At 36.4% G+C, this 22,909-nt stretch overlaps 1 protein-coding gene across 1 annotated transcript; it reads left to right on the top strand.

Annotated features, from left to right (window-relative positions):
• The first annotated feature begins 51 nt into the window (after positions 1 to 51).
• LOC147545046 (uncharacterized) lies at positions 52 to 6,653 on the top strand. Its single transcript, XM_086635785.1, has 2 exons — positions 52 to 538; positions 5,878 to 6,653. The coding sequence occupies exons 1-2, from the start codon at positions 101 to 103 to the stop codon at positions 6,433 to 6,435; spliced, it is 996 nt and encodes a 331-aa protein (XP_086491911.1). The 5' UTR covers positions 52 to 100; the 3' UTR covers positions 6,436 to 6,653.
• Positions 6,654 to 22,909: the final 16,256 nt, after the last annotated feature.

Here is a 22,909-nt window from a genome sequence, read left to right as displayed (position 1 = left end):
AAAAACACCAAAACCTATTAGCTATTCATATCTTATCAAGCACAATTCCTATCTTCAATCTTCCATCTTCATCTTTTATTGTTGAACTCCTACTTTAGCAATGGCTCCTAAATTTTGCTTACTTTTATCCTTGATCATAGCATTGTCATTGACAAGCATAGCACCTAGCCTCGCAGCTCGCCATCTTTTGCAGACAATATCACCACCTCCCCTCCCCTCTATTCCTACTTTACCTCAACCCACATTGCCAACACTTCCATTCGTTCCGACTCTCACCGTTCCCCCACCATTGCCAAGTATCGGTACCAATTTTCCTTCTTTGCCAAACCCCACCACCACATTGCCTCCTCTCCCAGCAGCTAACATGCCAACTATACCAACCTTGCCTACTACCACTACTCCTGCACAACTCACTTTACCCCCTTTGCCTGCAGGATTGACATTTCCAACAACCATTCCTTCTTCAATAGCTTCCTTGATCCCGACTCTCTTCCCATTCCTCACCGCACCTCCTCCTGCAACCACCACGTCTACTCCTTAACTTCACTCAACATGCATGTCTACCATCTCCCTATTGCTCGATTACTATCTATCTCATACTTATATTTATGTTGTTTGGTTGGTTGAGTATTTGTATTTAGAGAGAGATGAAGTTTCACTTACATATATGGAGTGTTGAGAGACCTCTCTCATTCTTGTAACTTTCTAGTGATATTTTCCATAGAGTTGATTCTTGGGTATTATGTTGTTATTAGCCAAACTACCGTTACAACGGATTTTCCAAATTTTTTTTCTGAATGTGTGTTAGTATATTTCTTCCTTTCTTGTAAACTATAAATTTGATCAAATTTTACTTTACATTTACTATTTATACTTTTAAATCTTTGTTTCGCGAACAATACCTTTTACTGCAGTAACATAATTTCATGTCTTGATGAAGGATGATAGTAGGCGGGCAATCCTGACTAGGGTTATGTAGTCGGGCATAATAACATTTTTCAATTCCTTGAAGTTTGCATTATCGTGCTATCATCCCGCTTAAGTACTAAATCCAAGCAAAATTTGATCCATCTAAGGAGAAAATCGAAAGGTGGAAGAAAGAAAAAAAGAAGAAATGAATTGAAGAGGCTTTCTTTGTGCAAAACAAAAGTGAGGGCATAAGGTTGATCAATAGATATTAACCATCCATGTGGAGGAATATTGTCCATTGGATTCACTTAGGGTAATGGGTTTACATCTACGTAACCATGTTAACTGTTCATGTAACATTAAGTTAAATCTAACATTTATTTAACGGTCAATACTAGTTCACGACCCCTTTGCAAAATGATAAACAGTCATGCCCCTTTCGCCAGGGGCGGACCTATTAAGAGACCAGGCCAGGCAGCTACGAGTTTTAGGTTTGGTAGAGTAGTAGGGGTAGTTACGTATTTTCCTTATGTAATTCTTTTCTTTAGGGGTCTGGGTTTTAGGTTTTGGTATTTGGCTGAGATTTAGAGAAATCAACAACGAGAAGATTGAATTCCTTGAAAGAAACCTAGCAAATTGGCAACTTTCTATCAGTTGTTTCCTTAGAGTATCTCAAATATTGAGTTTTTTTAACGTCATCTCCAATGTAAAATTCAATAAAATCTCTATTCATCCTATGTGTCAAGTTTCAATTGAGATTTTCATTCCTAGGTTGCGAGAACAGAGATCCTTAACTTTTTTGGGTCTCAACGCAAAACTTTAAACTTATCTTAGTTATTTATGTGACATAGTTATTTTTTTATATAAATAATTAGTTATTTAGAAAATGTTGAAGACTTGATTTCTATTGGTTGAAAATCAAATATTGATGAGTTGGACAATTACAGATGTCTCAAGAGGACAATCTAGAAATAGATTGTCCTCTTGAAATATCTCTATCACCCTCGACCTGTCATCTTAGAGATCCAAATAGAATGTTGCATTGGAGAGAGTTTTTAAGAGAAAACTCTAAAAATCATATGTGGTACTCGGAGTTTCTAAGATTGAGTGTTGCATTGGAGATGCTCTAATTCCTTTAGTCCTTTTTGAAATCTTTGAGCTGCAGCTTGCTTTGCCTTGAGCACAAATAAGACTGCCTCCCATGAATTGCCAATGACAAGTTTAACCGCCGGAAACATTAATTAGGTATTCATGTTAGTATAATCTTAATACATTTAAAGTAAACACAGTTTTTCCTTTCAGTACTCTGTTAATCCAGAATTCCAGAATCCAGATGCAGTTTCCTTATTTTAATTGTAGAGTTTTGTATGTATCCAATACACATAATCATCTAACTAATGTTGTAAGCAGAATCTCAATCATCATATGATTAACACTAGTTATCCAGGATCATATGCATGAATTAATAATGAACTAGACACTGAAAGAAGAACACCTGGATTCGCTTTCCCACGAACTAGATTCCAATAACTTTATCCCGAAGAAGATGAGAGCTCCAATTGTCACTCCTCTCCTGGAGACACCGGAGTAAATAACTTGATCTCCCTTCTTTGTTGTCTGCTAGAACTCCATTGAAGGTTGAGAAGAAGAATCATTCTTCTTTTGACTCCATAGATAGAATGAGAGTTTTTTTTCTCTAAAACCCTCTCTCTCCACTTAGCTGTATAATGTGAGAGAGATAAAGTTTTCTCCTGAGAAAAATCCAACCCTTTTTCTCTTCTCCAATGACCCTTATATAGAGAAACCCTAATTAGAATTTGGGTCCAATTAGGTTTCCATTAGAGCCCTAGATAGATAAACACGTCATAACTCTTTCTGGCAAAAATTAGGGTTTCCTCTAATTAGTGTGTGGCCAACCACTTAAGCCCACTAATGGGCTCGACCTGGACAACCCACCCTACTCTTATGGTCGATCCTGATCAACTCCCTAATGGGCTTGATCAGGACACCCCATAAGTGGGTTTTTCCACCTTTTCGGGTTCCTCTTTCGAGCCCGATTCTTTCTATCTTTTTGACACTATCAGACTGGATCATATCCATCTATAGGCAAGCTTCCATGAGTCAACTCTCTCCGATCAAGCTACCACTCTTTGGTGAAACCCGTTGTAGGATCCGGCCTATGTTAGCTGCGGATTACCGAAGTGATCTGACGATCGTAAGCGGCTTCTAGCTAAGCATTACGATCCCTGATTGAACCAGACTAGATGATCTTCCGGATAAAGTCATCGTTATCCTAACTGACAAATTGTACGCATTGCCATCTTGGTCGAAGGACATCTCCTTCAGACTGAAGGACTATATCCTTCATTAATCAACCTTATTTTTTAATCTGTTAATGACACATTTAGGGTTTTCTTAATTGATGTAATTTACTGCTTTCTTTATGAATTAGACTAATTACGAATGTCTAATTGGTAATGCCGTTTACTATTACTTTATGATGAAATTTTATTTTGGAGAGAACAAATTTTGTTTTATTGGTGTAATTTACTGCTTTTGTGTCAAGTTTTTGCCGATTGGTGAATTTACTGCTTCTCATAATGATATGTTAGGGTTTTGCCAATTGATATAATTTACCGATCATCTCCATAATTTAGTCCTTTTTTAAGAATAAATTTTTAGTCATTTGAGTCACAAATTCACAATTATCATATAATCCACAACTTCATCACAAATTTTAGTTTTGGAAGTAGTAGATGCCTCTAAAGTAGATAATAGGTTTTGTAGTAACTTGCTTCCAAATTTCTTTTATTAACTTTAAGTGAGGGTGTTCCCTCCCGGACATTAAACACTAGTTCAGCCCCTGCTTTTCGCAAAAACTGGTGTTTATGTACGATCTTTTCGCAAAATAACCCATAATTTTATCACTAAGTTGTTTAACACATGTTATGACCTTATCGTTTTACAAATATGTGTTAGAAAAGATATAACTTTTTTGTTGTGACATCCTTGTCATTACAATTATTTTCGTGATCATCTAAAGTTGTATTTTTTCCATTTCAAAAAGAAAATTTTGTTTTTGCTAAATTACCATAATCTTATGTTCTTCGGCGGCATGCTTCCCTTTTGATCACTAATCTCTCTTTCTCTCTCTCTCTCTCTCTCTCTCTCTCTCTCTCTCTCTCTCTCTCTCTCTCTCTCTCTCTCAAGAGTAGTGATTGTATATCTTTTATAATCTTATGATGTTCGGCTGCATGCTTTCCTTTCAATTTGAAGGAGATGTTCTTCGACCAAGATGACAATGCACTCAATTTGTCAGAGAGGACAAGTGATGAAGAAGATCATCAAGTCTGGTCGATTTTGGGATTGTAATATTTAGCTAGAAACCAACTACGATCGGCGAATCATTGAATGATTTGCGGCTAACTTCGACTAGATCCTACAATGGGTTACACCAAAAGTTCTCGGCTTGGTCAGAGATATGACTAGAGGGAATGGGACAGAAGAGGTCTAATTAGACGCCTAAAGGAGCCCAAAAGAATACGAAAAAAAGTCGGACTAAGATAGCATAACATAGGCAAATGTGCCTATAAAGCTGGCTGGGCCCATGGCCCGAGCCATGCTAGGGTCGACCTTGTTAAGGCCCGGACGATATTCGACTATCTATCCAAGTGTAAAGAAGAATATGTTCTTCGTCTAAACCTCTACATTTGAATAAGGTCCTAGCTGACTATAAAGGAGGGAGATCAAGTCGACTGCTCGGGTGTCTCAAGTAGAGGAGCTGCAATTTGGAGCTCCCGGTCTTTGGATAAACCAATCAATTTAGTCCGTGGGAAAGTGATTCTGGTATATTTCTAACCCAAACTAGTTCATTTTTAGTTTATGCATGAGATCTCGAGAAACCTTTTGTTAGACGTATAGACGTTTGAGGTTTTACTTAGAACATTAGGAGACTCCATAACCGAACACAATCACTACTCTCTCTCTCTCTCTCTCTCTCTCTCTTTCTCTCTCTCCAGAGTAGTGATTGTGTATCTTTTATAGTCCTGTGATATTTGGCGGCATGCTTCCCTTTAAATCACTACTCACTCTCCGTCCCTCCCTCTCTCTATTTTTCCCTCTCATTCTCTGAGACTCTTCCTCTCCCCCTCTCCAATATTTGAAACTCTCCTTTCCTTTCCAATCTCTGAAACTCTCCCTTTCGATATCTCAAACCGCTCTCCTGCTAGGGTGTTCACTATCTCTGACTCTCTTTTTCTTCCCTCTCAACCCCTCTTTCCTATATTGAAATATTTAAGTAGTAAATATTTTGTAAATTAGAAACGGGTAGTATTCCAACTATATAATAGAGTCTTGTGTTTTTTTGAAAATTATGAAGGAATAAAAGAATTTCTTTGATCACTTTGAAGTAAGGTTACTGTTTAATGACGATAAACAACAACTAAAATATATACCGTACCATTCGAAGTTTCCAACAACTTGGTGGACAAACCATAATGTAAGGTTTGTTCATTTGAGAGGGATAACCACGTCTGTACTCATAGCATTACTGTTTCGCAAAATCAATTTTGTTTTTCGAACTATGCAGAACTTCATTGCATTTCTTATTAAAAAAGAACAACTCTGACCTAACAGATCGATATAGGATATATCTAGCGGCTTGTTGAACTCATGGGCATCTATTATTGCCATTTATTGGTGAATGAATTAAATTGTTTTTTCTTTATTTTTCCCATATAAAACAATGAAATCCATATAATGAGTTAGTTAAGTATAGATACAACTAACAAACTACTTCTCCAACCCATTAATTCCATACTTTGATCAACAAAACCCACCAAACTTCTTTCAGCTTTCTTAATTTGTATCTCTTATAAAATCATCACAACTAAGTCCCTCAAATCTCATCAAATACAACTTCCTATTTTTTCTTCTAATTCCACTTCTATTAGCATATTCTTTAGTTAATCAATGGCTTCTTCTAAATTTTGCTTTGTTTTATTTCTTACCATTACATTGTCATTGACAAGCATCAAACCCGGATTCGCCAACCGCCGTCTCCTCCAGGCAGTAGTTCCACCATCTACATTACCCTCTATTCCTACTTTACCTAATCCCACAATGCCACCTCTACCGACGCTTCCGGTTGTTCCAACTCTCACAACACCGCCACCATTGCCAAGCACCAATTTGCCTTCTTTGCCGAATCCCACCACCACAATGCCGCCTTTGCCAACACTTCCGGTTGTTCCAACGCTCACAATTCCGCCACCATTGCCAAGTATTAGTACAAATTTGCCTTCTTTGCCAAAACCCACCACCACATTGCCTCCCCTCCCTGCAGCCAACTTGCCAACCATACCAACTTTGCCTACTACTCTTCCTACACAGCTCACACTGCCTCCTTTGCCCGCAGGAATGACATTTCCAACTACCATTCCTTCTTCCATTGCTTCCTTGATCCCAACTCTTTTCCCATTCCTCACTTCACCTCCTCCTTCAACCACATCCACCACCAATCCCTAATTCTCATCCATATCTCCTAATATCCCAATACCATGACTTGTGCTATTAGTCCTATTTGAATGAAGTACATCAAGATCAGAGGCTCATATATATACGAAAGGGCTTGTGTAAGCTTGAATATATGATTCAGAATTTCAGAACGCTTATTTTTATTATAGTATATTTAATATTTCGATGTACTATATATGTTTTGGATTGATTTTTTTTATTTATATGTACTGCTTTCATTATGTCTTTTTACACGATCGTCGCAAAATGTTATAATTTGCATTAATATATATTCAGTCATGCATATATTTTGTCAGAGTTGGCAAAATCATCATAATATCCAGAGATGGCAACATTATAAACATCATGAGAATTTGATAAAAACACATAATGGAACAAAAATTGGGATGAAAGTGATTGAGAAGCCAAGAACAATGAAACTGGCAAGATAAAACTATGACCTGTTTCCATAGCAATTTACCACAGTTTCGTGCACCGCCGTAGCTGAAAGTGGAAATTTAGCTATCACACACTTTGAAGATAAAAATATGACCTCTTTTTTTTCAAGTATGAACTTGTATTAAGGTAGGTTTAGACGTTTAGTTATTGATAACTGTGGGTTTTAACTTGGCAACGGTTTCCACTTGTGATTTTGGGTTAGATTCTTTCTCAGAGTTTTTGCTTGTGCAATCTTGACTCTATGTTTAACTTTTAACCTACTGTGTTTTTTAATCCCAAGTGATTGAAAATAGAAGTTGAAGATTGTGTCATGTTTTTCATTGCATTAAGTTCGCGTGTAGCCAAATCTTAAGTGATTCCAGCAGTGGGATAGCAGTCAAAATCAAAGTTTGACCGTGTTAAATTTATGATTATGTGATCATCGTAGAGATGAACGGAAAATTGTGGATATCAATATTTAACTTGGTTCAGTGGAAGATCCCTCTAGGCTTCGACCTACAAGTTGAAACCCAAAATGTGTGAAGTTTGCAAGTACTTAGAATAAAATAATGAAATCACCTTCAAGAAAATCAACACGTTTGAACAAAAAATCTTAACATAATCGACATAAAAAACAAGAAGACTCATTTGCATCAGCTTGGGTATGTAGAAAATGCCATCAGCTTGAAAAAGATCTTCATAATTCATCTTGGGTCCTTACTGTTATTAAACTACGGACCTAATTTTAATACGTAATTAGTCCACAAATTTGTGGATTTGTAATAGTTTTACTGTTTTAGACAATAGTTCAAAAGAGATTTAGTCACAAATAAGAACATAAAGTAGAATATTGTACTTTTAAACAACATAAAAGATAACAGCCAAGATGGAAACTTTAAAAAGAGGCTATCTATGCGTATTTTCCTTAGAATAAGACGTCAAGCACCATTCTGGTCATAATTAAGAGTCGGGCAAGAAAATAACCTTATTTAAGTTTTAAGACCATATTTGATACACGAATAAAAAATGTGGCTACCAGAAATAACAATCTCGTAATGTGAACTTTAGTACAATACATGACTAAATTGTTTGATTCGTCGAAAATAAGATCAGTAGAGTAGAAAGTATTTTTGTAATGATTTAATTAACAATTACAAAGGAAAATTAATTGCAAATTCACCCACCTCTTCAATTTATAAACTTCCTTAAAAGTAATAATAAACTCCATTAGGATGTATTTAGAATGTATTTTTTTTTGTTATAAAATAGTAATCAGAAACCAACAAAATAAAAGGCAATATTAAATTAAGCAATGAGCTGAAAATAAAATAAAGAGATTATATTTCTTAGGATTTTGTAATGAATCAGCAAGACAACCACTAGAGATAATGAACCTGCACTAGATGAAGAGACAAACATGGCGGAAAAGAGACACGAGTCTTACTTGTTGTTTTGAAGACTTAAAACGCCCATGCTACTAGTGAATTAGGTATTCCTTTGCACTATCCGAGTAAAGTCCCCTACAATTCAACTGTTCTATGTCAGGAACTAAAGAAGCAAGTTTCGTTCTTGATCTACTGATCTTGACAGAGTGATATAGAAAAGTGGAGGAGATAAAAAGTAGAGAGAAAAAGACCTTTCTGATTTTTTTTTCTTCTGAGTTCTAAGTATAGGAGTCTTATTTATAGACTCAAAATCTAATTGCCAAATGATCCAACAATTCTCAATCGTTTGAAATTGATGATCTAAGGGTTAGGATTGAAAGGAATAAATCAAATTCATAGTTTATTCCAGTCAGTCTAGCCACTAAGGCATATTCCTTGGGCAATCTCTTTTGTACTTAATGCATTAAAGGCAAAAATTAACTCAGAAATTGACCGTTAATTAAAACTGCAGTAGAAAAATCGCATTCAAAATTCCATAGGAAATAATTATGTTAAAGAATCAAATTTAAAAGTCCGTAGTTGAAGTAGAAATAAACTACTGTTGAAAAATGAGATTTAAAAGTCTGTATTTGAAATAGAAACAACTTACGGTTGAAAAATCAGATTTAAAAGTCTGTAGTTGAAATATTAACTATTGTTGTAAAATCAGATTTAAAAGTATAATTTTCAACCAGAAATTTATTTGTTAACAAAATCCCTCCAAAAATTTTCCTACGCAACAAGAATTCATTCAATCATTTAAAAATTTAGAATTATTAAATATAACATTTTTATGCACAAATCATTTGAAATGTGAATATAACATTTTTTTTGTGAGCTAAATAGAGAAATTTGGTCGAAATTTTCTTTGAATTTTCTCATTTGGTAAATAATGATCACTCAATTTTTTTAATCGATCTCCAGCTCCTTGGATATTTTTGCAATTTACAATTAATTCCAAGAAATTTGCATTGATCGCAATAGGTTTACAACTAGTTGCAAAATGTCGCAATTGGTTACAAACATGTTGCAAATCATTTGTAAAAGGGTTGCAGCTGCTTGGAGAAGAGTAACAAACTACTTATAAAAGGGCAACACCACTTGTAAAAAAATTCGTAAAAAATATTGAGTTTTTAACTAAACACATACAATTAATTATTCAGACTTTTAATGAAACAAAGTGTAAGTTTTTTTTGTTGTTGAACTAAACAAAGTGTTAGTTATCTTTTAAACTTTAAAAACCTAAGATTGGACTTTCCAAATATTTTCTTAAGCTAACATCTTCAATGCAACACTCAAATTAAATTTTAAAGTGTCACATAGAATTTTTTTAGTTTTTTACAAAAAAGTCTCTCAATTATAAAATTTAATTTTGATCTCAAAATATTGTGACAACCTTTAATCTCAGGTGAGGCCGGACAATATAACACTTACAATTCTTTTTGAATTTTGAACCGCGTATCGTGAGAGTAGGGATCAAGAAAGAAACGTGAAGTAGACAAAGAGATCCCGTAAGGTAGAAGTTAAACTAAAATGGTGCACCGCCACCAGTATCTACTTTACCACGTGCGAATTTCTCTGACATGATTATGTGGGCCCGATGCATGTAATGATAAATTGTTACATACCGCTCCGGTCCACATTATTGATCATTTTGCCACCGCTGGCAGCTTCTATTGACAATAAGACATATCATCTCCCGGATGTCCCACAAATTTCTCATAACTTTCATTGCATTTCTTTCATTTCTTTTTTTTTTTTTTTTTTTTTTTTTTTGAAAACCAAGCGAAACAATTTTTTTCATTTATAAGTGATAAAATCACATTGTTTACATGGATGAATATGTTATTTCTCTCTTCCAACTTCATGAGAGTTGCATACTTTTAAATACAAAGTGCCTCATGAATAAGAGCGAAATTTGACTAGACACCGACTCAATAAAGACCCTAATGGTCGAAACATGAAAGGATCCTATAAATCAAGGATGAAAAGACCCTAAAGGTCAACAAAATATCACATAATACAAAAAGAAAATACTAAAAATCCATCTCCATCGCTTTCGCCGGAAGTCCACCAATGTCGCCAGAAAACCGCCATAGTCGCCGAAAACCATTGTCGTCACCGGAAAACCGCCATCACCATAGAAAAAATCGTCGTCATCACAAAGTACAACACCACCACCACCTTCCCCATTAAACACATCCATCTTCTTCATTACTTCACACCACCGCCACCACACCACCACTAAATCATAGAGCCCGCCACCACCACCACCACCACCACTTAACACACCACTAGATCGGTTTCATAATCATGTTTAGGCATGAAAGCTTGACGAAGAGCATCACCAATTATTGCCAAATCGAAATCTAAGGTTTTCGGATCAAAATCGGATCAGTTCTTTTAACCCATTAAAAACACAAAATTTGACTAAACAAACTTAGGGTTTCATCATTTCATGGAATGAATCTAGGTTTTTCTGATAAATCTAGGGTTTTATAATCAAATGTGATTTGGAGGTCTAGAAATGAAAGGTAAAGGGAGTGGACTCTAGAGTTTTTCCTGATACTAAGGGAGATCACAATCAAAATGTAATCAACATCCATGAAAAGTAACCATTTCTTCCATTGTTGGTGATAAGAGAAATCGACAAAGAAAAGGATACAGAGAAACAGAAAAATAAGAAAAATAAGAAGATATAGAAGAGGAACCTCCGGCGAAGACGCGCTTCGCCGGGAAACAAGAACTCGATCTCCTTTTCTCTCTCTAGGAAAACAGTTATGCAGAGAGAAATTTCTTTCATTGCATATGTGTCGGTTTCTAAAATTAAGTAATATGACATGTAGGGGTGGGACTCCTGCCCAGGAGCCCGCACCCATCCACGGGCACCCGAGCCCAACGAGGACCATGAACGCCCACGTCCGTCTCGAGCACAACCTGTCCAACCCATCAAGCTTTGATTGACGAATATAGGTTAAAATCTCCATCCGCGTACCCGTCCATTCCTGCACCCATTTAACGTCGCCCAATGATAACCAACCAAATTACATCAATTTTTTGGGTTGATGAAGCCCAACCGCCCATGTTGCTAAGCCTAGTTAAGATGGTAAACAATATGTTTAAGGGCAACCATACGAACCCAATGCATTGTTTTGCAACGACCCAAGAGAATTTCTAATAGGTTACTGAAGTAGTGTTTGGCTTTGAAGGAGCAAGGATAGGGATAAGTTTATATTGTATCTCATGAGAATTCTTCATTAGTTATCAATGTGGGATCAAATTCCTAAAAAGAACAACACAAATAATGTCTAGTTTTAATCCGAAATTGTCTCTTTAGAATTAGGGAAAGTGTTTGGAGACTTTATAAAAGGAGAGAAAAAACTGTATTTTTTCAAGTCATGAGCTTACCCGCCCGCCCATACTCGAATTACCCGAGTTTTTTAATGGGGAATTTCAAAATTGTCTGCCCGATTAATCCGCTTACCCTAATAAATTAGGTGTCCGACCCGCCCGACCCGATGTTTTAAGTGCTCATGGACGCCCATACCCGCCCAATTCCCACCCGTAATGACATGTGATAATATTAGTTATAGAATCACTCAACACATATTTATAATATAATGATTTAGTATTTACACATAATATGTTAACATTATTGGTCACTACTACGTTACCTAGTGGACAGATACGAAGCTCGGATTGATGTATTAGTAAACGGTTGTCCAATGCCTTTCAGAGTACATGACCTTTTTTAATTCTATAACTCACTTCAAAGAAAAATTCGTCATTTTGTCCACCACTTTTTGGCGTAGCGATTGGGCACCCCTCTTGAGCCCAGGTAGTCGTGAGATCGAATCTCGGTGGAAGCAGTTTGTTATCAAGATTTATCCTATATAATGTAGGCAATATATAAAATAAATAATATAATAAATTTCTCGTGTTTTAGGTCTCTTTCATTATGGTTTAAATTAGGCGGTTACCGCGCTCATCACATCTTCATTATGTATCAATGCCTTGTAACGACTAACGTAAATCGTAGTCGATTTCTAAAAAAAAAATTGTCATCTTTCTAACCAATTCGTTAGTTCCCCACCCGTTTCTGGATTATGGAATAGTGGGAAAAATCAATCTTGAAATTCTTATTAATTAATTTTGTGCTATCTTAATGAACTAGTTTTAGAAATATGATTTGTAAAGGAAAAAAAAGTCTCAAATGTCAAGTTCAACAAAAAAAAAAAAACTAAGGATATACACCCTTTATCAAAAAAAGAAAAACTGAGGATATTCTACCACTCGACTTATCTTTTGAGTTGAAATAGACTTATTTGTATAGGATTCCTGGACAAAGTGGGGATACATTCTTTCCCACTTGGGAAGAAAAAACACATCCCATTTTGGATAAGATGATTTTGTAGTGTATTGTGTGTTTGTTAGGTGAAGGTCTTTGTCTCCCTTGATCATTGCTATGTGGTTTAATTCTGTTTTAGTTCCCAATTTCGTCAACTGAACATTTTGGCCACCGAAAATGTCTGACACTTTATTTGTCTTCCAAAGCCTAATTTTCTTTTTAGAAGTACTCTTATGACAGTTCTGTAAGAACTTCTTTTACTTCACATCATCTCTCTCTCTCTTTCTCTCTATTTACTTCGAGATTTGGAAGAAGATGAAATAATTAATTTTTCGTAAAAAGTTGTCTATGGAAGACTTTCTGTACGATCTTCTTAGTGAATGAGAACAAATGAGAGGGACATACGATGTGGAGAAGTGAGAGAGTGAACTGAACGAGAGAAAGTGATGTAGACGCAGCGGAGTAATTAAAGAACAATTAAATAAACTAAGAATAATTAAAGAAAACGATAAACTAAACTTAAAATCTTAATAACTTCAATTGATTTTCTCTTCAAGGTGAATAATAACATAGACTAGATCCCCTTTTATAAGATAATAAACCTCCCTAGATAGACTCAAACTAGGATTCCTAAAATAATAAACTACTCAAACATAGAAACTTTAAAATAAAGAAATATCAAATTATAGTAACTTCTTTTCTACTAAATAAACTACTATTATGACTTAATAGGGTGTGGGCACGCGTGGACGTGGGCCCACACGCCTATGCGCCTGCATCAGCACCCTGTTCCCCAGAAGGTTCGTCCCGAACCTTTTCGATGAAGAAAACAATTTGACGCAACCGCATACGATGAATTTCGCCATACCGATCCTTAATTCCCATTTTTCACGAAAGTTCTTTTTTGTTCTTGGAAAAACAAAGAATGGCGTCCCTCCATCCGAAACGCATAAGACGGAGTTGTAAAAAACAACTTTAGATATTTTCCCACGTTCATCTTCGTGAAGCTTATAAACCAAAACTTCATCACAAATTGTCAAGTTTGGAACCACCTTAGCCAGTATATCACAAAAATTCAATTTTGTAGTAGAAGTATTTTGTGAAGCAAGAACCGGTGTCCTATTAACTTCTTCCTTGAATGGAAAGAATCGAGTAGGTGAAACCCCATCAAGGGACATTGTATCGAAGACGTGATCGGTATATTCCAATAGGTTCAAGGAAGACAACCTAAAAGTTGTAATAAGTTCATGATAATGAGGAGGTAACACCAATGACGACACAATTTGATGTGGAAGAATTTTGTGATTCGAAACAACTAATTCTTCTCTCGAAATTATATACGGATCAAATAAATTGCCGGAGCTTGTGTTATTTAATTGGACCTCTTCTTCTTTATTTGTCTCAACGAATTTCTCTTCATCCCTCATTGAAAAACTAGTATTTATTTTATGAAGAAAATTTCTTTCAACAGTATCGACCATGGAGGTTGAAGGGTTTATGTATGTTAGTGGGAAAACCGGTGAGAGTGGTGATGTAGGGTTGATGTGAATCGGGATTGGGGTAGTGTTAGGTTGACCAAATATGGAATTTGAAGTTGGTGTTGTGGTTGGAAGTGATAATGATGCTTGAATGGAAGTAGTAGAAGAAGGAGTAGTGGTAAAAGAGGGAGACTTACATACGCCTTCGATTTGTTTGGATAGCTTCATGATCGAATCATTGACTTGATCGAATTTTTCCATAGTTTCCTTCTTGTAATTTTCGAAAGCTTCTTCCAATTTTGTAACCGAGGATAACTTTTTGTTGATGTTGTCCCATTCGGAGGCAAAAGTTGGTGTCTTCTCTTTGATTGTTGGAGTAGGAACGGTAGGATTAACCATTGTGATTGGTTAAAAAAAATGGCTCTGAATACCACTTGATGTAGACGCAGCGGAGTAATTAAAGAACAATTAAATAAACTAAGAATAATTAAAGAAAACGATAAACTAAACTTAAAATCTTAATAACTTCAATTGATTTTCTCTTCAAGGTGAATAATAACATAGACTAGATCCCCTTTTATAAGATAATAAACCTCCCTAGATAGACTCAAACTAGGATTCCTAAAATAATAAACTACTCAAACATAGAAACTTTAAAATAAAGAAATATCAAATTATAGTAACTTCTTTTCTACTAAATAAACTACTATTATGACTTAATAGGGTGTGGGCACGCGTGGACGTGGGCCCACACGCCTGGAAAGCAAGTTGATGCGGATAAAAAAATTATTTATAGAAATACCAGAAAAATAGTTTCGAGAAAAGGTGAATATTTTGGTTTTTAGGAGGCTGAACGAACTGTCAGACAGTTATAAGATTTAAAATAGTCAATTGATCACAAATTGGAGATCAAAACTAAATTAACCTTTAATTCAAATAAGTTTGGATTGTATAATCATGACCAAAAATAGCAAAAAACAAAAAAGACAGATAGGAACATCAAAAGAATAAAGATATCGAAAGAGTAATAAAGCGGAGTAGCACTACTATCAACCAAGGTGATCCACTCCACATTCAACTCTAAAAGTCACATGCGGTGGCGGATTTACTTGAGGACTAGGGGGTCTATAGCCCCCCTCTCTCAGTTAAAAAAAACACATGTTAAAAGAACAAGTAAATAGGCGCTGCTGATCTTACCAACAGATGTTAGCTCAAGGTAATGTATTTGACCACCAAAAATGTCTGACAGTTTATTTCGCTTCCAAAGCCTAAAAAATATTTATTTGTAGAATTACTTATGGCAATTCAATAAGAATTCCTTTTATTTTATGTCATCTCCCCCCTCACCACCATCACCTTCTCTCTCTCTCTCTCACACCCTCCCTAGTGATATGGTAGAAGACGAAATTATTTTGTAAAAGTTGCTGACCGAAGAGTTTGTGTACGACTTTCTTGGTGAATGAGAAGAGGTGAGAGAGACAGATGAAGTGGAGAAGTGAGAGAGACAAATGAGTGGAGAAGTGAGAGAGTCAAGTGAATGAGAGATAGAAAGATGATTTAGATAAAGAGAAAATTTATTTATAGAAATACCAGAAGGGTAGTTTCGAGAATAGGTGAATATTTTAATTTTTGGGAGCCAAAACAAACTTTCAGACACTTGTAAGATTTAAATAGTCAATTGATCACAAATTGGAGACCAAAAGTGAATTAACCTTTACTTTAAATAAGTTTGGATTTTATAAGCAGTACCAAAAATAGAAAAATAAAAGACAGATAAGAACATCAAAAGATAAAAAAAAAAATAAACATATCGAGAGAGTAATAAAGCAAAGTAGCACTACTATCAACCAAGGTGATCTGACTCCACATTGGGCTATAAAGGTCCCATGCAGTGGGGGAGTTAATTGAGGACTAGGGGGGTCTATAGCCCCCTAGCCTCAATTTTTTTTTAAAGTTAACATAACAAGTGAATAGGCTTTGCTAATCTTATCAAAGGATGTTGTTAGCTCAAGGGATAAAACCCTCGCACACCATCATTTAGGTCTCGAGTTCCATCAGTTTACATTTTTTCACTAATTGTAAACAAATAGGGAAAGGTATCTGTGATAACAAATTCCTTGACTGAGGTCTCGCGTTCAACTTTTGCGCTAATTGTGTTCATAACAATACAAATAGGTAGCCAGTGTGTGATATCTTATTACTTCGTTGAGGATCTACTTGATGGTAACGTGTTCGATCCTCTCAAAATATTCTGTTGTGTTAGTTTTACGTGTGTATTCTATGATTTCTTTATTCAACAAATTTTTTTCTATAAATCCACAAATACTTACTAATAATTTCTAAAATCCTAAAATGACTAGTTTATTATTTGATTAAATTTGTATAGTTGTAATATTCAGAGTGGACGCAGTAGTTTTAGCCCCTCCTGAAGGTAAATTCTGGATACACCACTGGTCCCATGATATTTTTTTTGAAAAATTTGATCAAAAGTCCCAATAAATTTCTTATTTTGATAAATAAGGATCACTCAATTTCTAGCCTTTAGCTCCCTAGATGTTGTCGTAATTTGCCACAAGAAGGTTCCAACTGCTTGGAAAAAGTTGTAACTGAAAAAATGTTTAGATTTTACGCAAATATTTAGATTTTTAACAAAACAAAATACAAATAATGGGGTTTTAACCAAACAAAATATAATTTGTCTTTTCAACTTAACAAAACTGAAGCTTATGTCAAAACTCCCTATAAATCTTTTGTTTTAGCGATAAAAGGATCACCTAATTTTTTTTCTCGTCTTCAACTCCTTAATTAGGTATTTTAATAATTTGAAACTGATTGTGGAAGAGTGGCAACCTGGTTGCAAATTACATGGCTTACGTACCATTTGGATTTTTAACTAAGTCAAATACAATTTTGTTGGGTTTTAACCAAACAAAGTATAATTTTGTTCTTTTAACTAAAAACAATTGTAGACTATTAGATTCTTGGATTCCCTTCATTCAACTATTGGATGTCATTGTTTTCAATTAGTCTAAATCCAACGCAATGTCACCACTAAACTTTGGTAGGGATTTTTCTCTTTATAGAGGTCTAAAAGACATGGCCTAAGAAACAAAATGGGTACAAATAGTGGATTGAGAAGTATTTGAGAAAATTAACCTTTTTTGGGTCGGCAAGAAAAACTTAAGGGTTAACTCTGACCCAAATGGAGATGTATGCATGCATTTTAGACTAAGAAATTAAACTTTTTGATTAGAGAGAAAAAAGAGACTAAGAAGTTGAACAGTTTTAGACAAGATATCAAACAAAAATCAACATAGGCAGTTGGGACTACCTTTTTGACAATGAAAAGGAACATAATGTTTTGACCCATTATAAACCTAGTCAAATTTTTCCGAATTAATTCCTATATGGCCCCCTACTTTGTGACCAGCTTCCTTTATGGACCCCTATTTTCTGTAAATTCAAATTTGGTCCCCTATTTTCATGTAAATGTCATAACTACCCCTCCCATTAATATAAGTTTAAAATAAATTTAGTTAGGAAATATCTCTCTCCACCTCATTTCCACCTCACATCCCTCTCCACCACACATGTCTCTCCACCTCACCTCTTTCTTCTCCGACGAAAGTCGCCGGCCGGAAAATTTTCCGGCCGACGACCTTCAACATAAAAAATAATAAAAAAAAAAAAATTTTAAACTCTTCTCTTTCTCTCTCTAAAAAAAAAAAAAAAGAAGTATAAAAAACTCCCTTCTCTCTCTCTCTAAATATTCCGGCGAAGGGGGGTTCCCCTTCGCCGGAAAAACCAGACCTTGAAGGTCTGGTTTCGAACTGAACCCAGACCGAGTTCTGGTTTCGAACCAGATCTGGTCTGGTTTCGAACCAGATCTGGTCTGGTTTCGAACCAGATCTGGTCTGGTTTCGAACCAGATCTGGTCTGGTTTCGAACCAGATCTGGTCTGGTTTCGAACCAGATCTGGTCTGGTTTCGAACCCAGACCTTCAAGGTCTGATTTTTCCGGCGAAGGGGAACCCCCCTTCGCCGGAATATTTAGAGAGAGAGAAAAGGGAGTTATTTATTTATTTTTTTCTTTCTTTTTTTTTAGAGAGAGAGAGAGAAAGAGAAAGAGGAGAGTTTAAAAAAAAGTTTTTTTTTTTTTTTATGTTGAAGGTCGCCGGCCGGAAAATTTTCCGGCCGACAACCTTCGTCGGAGAAGAAAGAGGTGAGGTGGAGAGACATGTGTGGTAGAGGTGGAGAGAAATATTTCCTAACTAAATTTATTTTAAAATTATATTAATGGGAGGGGTAGTTATGACATTTAAATGAAAATAGGGGGCCAAATTTGAATTTACAGAAAATAGGGGGCCATAAAGGAAGCTGGTCACAAAGTAGGGGGCCATATAGGAATTAACTCAATTTTTCCTTACCCAAAAATTGATAGTAATGTAGCTTAGTAGTATGCCACACTCAAATATGGTCTTTGATAGAAATTTGTCTCTAGTGTTAGAACTCAATTAGTAAAGAACATTGATATTTCTTTCAACAAAAAAAAAAAAAAAAAAAAAAAAAAAAAAAAAAAAAAAAAGAACATTGATATTTTTTAGTAGTTATTTTTTTAAACAAAATTAAATAAATCATCGTTTATTCACTTCAGAATCACTATGTTGTAAATACTTTAATATTTTAAATTAACCCACTAAAAGATCAAGCATTGTAAATAGTTGAAGATCTCTTTCTCTATCTAAAAACCCTGAACGAGTGATAGAATAAAATTTGACAGAAAAATTTAGGAGAAAGTATTAGAAATACACTCAAAATTTCGACCAATGTGGTCGAAATATGCCCAACATTTCAACCCTTATAGTCGAAATATGTTCAATATTTTGATCAGAGTAACAGAAATATTTCATCTTCACCCAAGCGGCTGAAATGGGTTCAATATTCAATTTAGTACAATTACATTTCCTACGCTAACAGAAATATATCTGGAAAGTAAAGAATTAATAATTAGGGATTATATTAAAATCGAACAATTGTCATCAACTATAAAATAAAAATTATAAGAAGAGTTGAAAAGGATAAAATAATTGTATAATAGCATCAGGAAACTAGGTCTTTGGTATAGGAAAAACATTGCTTAGTCCAGGCAGTGCATCAGACGGAAAGAACATTGGTTTTAGTACAAGGAGATATACTTTAATTTTTTTCAAAATTTCCCAAAATTGATTAAGTTAAAAAGATTGGCCCCTCCCCTAAAACTTTACACAGTCAAAAAGGGATGGAAACCCTAAACCTTAATTAATTAACACGCCAATCATCTACATAGAAGAGTTCCTAAGCGACATCTACATAAAAGAAGTTTCGGCTTAGCATAAAATTTCATGAATGAAAATAGTGAAAATTTTCAACTAGAGCCACCGAAAAAGTAAACAAACTTCGTCTACACTAGACGAAATATAACCGAGATTTCATCTGCTTCAGCCAAGATTTGTTGTCTTTTTCATTCTACATCGAAAATCTTTTACAGCGTTGAACATAAAACGATCTAAGACCCAAAAAATGTGTTCAATCCTAGATAAAGACGAAAGAAGATTTTTTTCTTTACCTGAGATATATTATCTTCATTATATATGTCTTTTTTTAAGTCGATGTCTTCTTTTAAGCCGATATCTTCATTTACGTCGAATGATCTTGATGTAGGTTGTGAAGAGGTACGTACCTCTTGATAATCAACTCGGATGGAGCCGAGGAAGATGAAGAAGGATTGATCCTTCGGTGAAGCTGAGAGGAGCAGCAGGACCTCTCGGGTGAAACCGAGAGGATGATGATGAAGATAATCGGGTGAGACCGAGAGAGAAGGTTAGAGAACTCGGTTGAATCCCGAGAGTTGATCCTAGTCTTCTCGGTTGGAACCAAAGATGATGATAGCGAAGTGTTAATCGTGAGAGAGAGAGAGAGATAGGTAAATACCTTTTCTTAATTCACAATAACATGATTTTACATTATGGATCTAATCCTTTATATAGGTTTACAAGAAGAGTTTAAGAAAAATAAAACTATATCTAAGTATGTGTTTATCTAAACTACATCAATCTTGGTTGTAATAGGAATCCTAATCCTACTAGGATTACTATAATTGTGTGAGCCTAATCCACTCGGTTTAGCCGAGTGGAGTGAACTCTAACACTCCCCCTCAAGTTAGAGCGGGAATGGAAGTAACGCCTAACTTGCCAATAATGTTCTTGAACGGTTCTACTCCAAGTGGTTTGGTGAAGATATCCGCTAACTGGTTTTCTGAAGTGGTGAAGCGAGTGGCAATGACGTTGTCTTTGATCTTCTCACGAACGATGTGGCAATCTATTTCAATATGTTTCGTACGTTCGTGGAAAACGGGGTTATCAGCGATATGGAGTGCAGCCCGATTGTCACAGTAAACTGTCATCGGGTCAGTGTGATCAATTCCAAAATCAAGTAATAAATACTTGAGCCATTGTAGTTCACAGGTGAGAATGGCCAAAGCTCGATATTCTGCTTCTGCAGATGATTTAGCAACCGTTGGTTGTTTCTTTGATTTCCAAGAGAGTGGACTATCACCCATCATTGTAAAATATCCAGTAGTTGATCTACGGGTTGAAGGGCAGCCAGCCCAATCTGAATCACAGTATCCTGTAATGTGGAGAGAGCTGTCTGCGGATAAGAAGACTCCTTTATCAAGAGTACCCTTCAAGTATCGTAGAACACGATGAGCTGCGTCTAAGTGTACTTGGCTAGGTGTTTGCATGAATTGGCTCAGGTTATTTACGGCGAAAGTGATATCCGGCCGTGTAACCGTTAAGTAAAGTAGTCTGCCTATGAGACGACGGTACACTGACGGATCTGGTAAAGGTGTACCATCGGTGGGACTGAGACGTAATTTTTGTTCCATGGGAAACTCAGAAGGACGTGCAGCGGTGAGTCCAGAATCTTTTAAAATATCAAGAGCATATTTCCTTTGACATAGAAAAATGCCTTGTGATGAGCGAGATACTTCGATACCAAGGAAGTACTGCAGACGACCCAGATCTTTGAGTGAAAAGGCTTTATTCAAAAATATTTTCAACTGGGAGATAGCATGATCATTATTTCCCGTGATAATTATGTCGTCTACGTAGACGAGAACAAAGATTTGAGTGGAGTGAGAACGGAAAGTGAAGAGAGAATAGTCGCTTTTAGACTGAGAAAAACCCCGTTCAATAAGAACGGAGGAGAACTTTGAAAACCATTGACGGGAGGCCTGTTTAAGACCGTATAAGGACTTATGAAGACGACATACTTTAGACTCCCCCTGAGATGAAAAACCGGGAGGGAGTTTCATGTAGACTTCTTCATGGAGATCGCCTTGAAGAAAGGCGTTATTGACATCCAATTGATGGAGATTCCACCCTTTAATGGCGGCAATAGATAATAGAACACGGACAGTAACGAGTTTTGCGACTGGGGCAAAAGTATCGTTATAGTCGAGTCCCTCGATTTGGGTGTAACCTTTAGCTACAAGACGAGCTTTATAGCGTTCGATGGAACCATCGGAATTGAATTTAATTTTGTATACCCATTTGCAACCAATAGGTCGCTTGTCGGGTGGTAGATCAGTGATGGACCATGTCTTGTTTTCTTCCAAAGCAGAGATTTCCTTGGCCATAGCCTCTTTCCAATGAGACGATTTCATTGCTTGAGTGAAGGAGGTAGGCTCGGTAGTAGACAATACAGAGGAGAGGAATTGTTGATGAGATGTGGAGAATGAATTAATGGAGAAGTAGTTTTCAAGTGGGTACTTGACGGAACTTGTGTTGGAACACACATAATCTTTCAAGTGGGACGGTGGTCGGCGCAGTCGTGATGGAGGGCCGGAAATCTCAACCATCTGGTCGGAATTATCCTCGGGCGGTGTTGGGTCCGTCGAGTGAACGTCGGGTATAGGTCTGTCCATGGCTGCTGGAGACACTCCAGAATGGGGAGTGTCACTAGCGGCCGCTGAAGGCACCTCGGGCGATGGTGCCTGGTGTAATGGACCGGGAATGGAACCCGGTCCAGCAGGGGTGTCTGAAGGCACCCCTGAATCGGCAATCTGCCGAACAGCAGCTCCATCGGTGGTCTGCTGGACGTCTGGAACAGCAGCTCCATCGGTGATGGTGCTGTTGTGTGATGCCGAAACAGTGGAGGTCTTGCCGGTCGTTGGGAAGTCGAAGGTGTCATCATCTTCGATGGAAAGGAATGGTTCCGGATCGGAGTGGTTCGGTGTTGCCGAAGAGTATGAGGGAGACATTGGAAATTTGTTTTCAACGAACGTGACGTCTCTAGAAACAAATATTCGTCGTGTGGAGATATCGTAAACACGATAACCCTTTTGTCCATTGGGATATCCAAGGAATATACCGGCGGAAGAGCGGGCGTCCAACTTGGTTTTAACCAAAGGAATTCGAGCATAGCAAAGACATCCAAAGACACGTAGATGTGAAAGGTTAGGAGAAACACCCATGAGGATTTCATGGGGTGATTTTCCATTGAGAATGGGTGTCGGTAATTTATTGATTAAATAAACTGCGGTGAGAACACATTCTCCCCAAAAAGAGAGAGGAAGATGAGCTTGGAGTCGTAATGAACGTGCCACTTCAAGGATGTGGCGATGTTTACGTTCAACTACCCCGTTTTGTTGGGGTGTATAAGTACAACTACGTTGGTGGATAACCCCTTGTTCAACAAACCAACTTTGTAGAGAGGAATTGATAAATTCGGTTCCATTGTCCGATCGAAAAATTTTTA

The sequence above is a fragment of the Eschscholzia californica genome, unplaced genomic scaffold, assembly GCF_041429995.1.
Source record: "Eschscholzia californica isolate CP2 unplaced genomic scaffold, dmEscCali1.0.p SCAF_4, whole genome shotgun sequence".
NCBI classification, from domain to species: Eukaryota; Viridiplantae; Streptophyta; class Magnoliopsida; order Ranunculales; family Papaveraceae; genus Eschscholzia; species Eschscholzia californica.
Note: the sequence above shows the minus strand (reverse complement) of the source record. Positions and strands in the feature narration are given on the sequence as shown.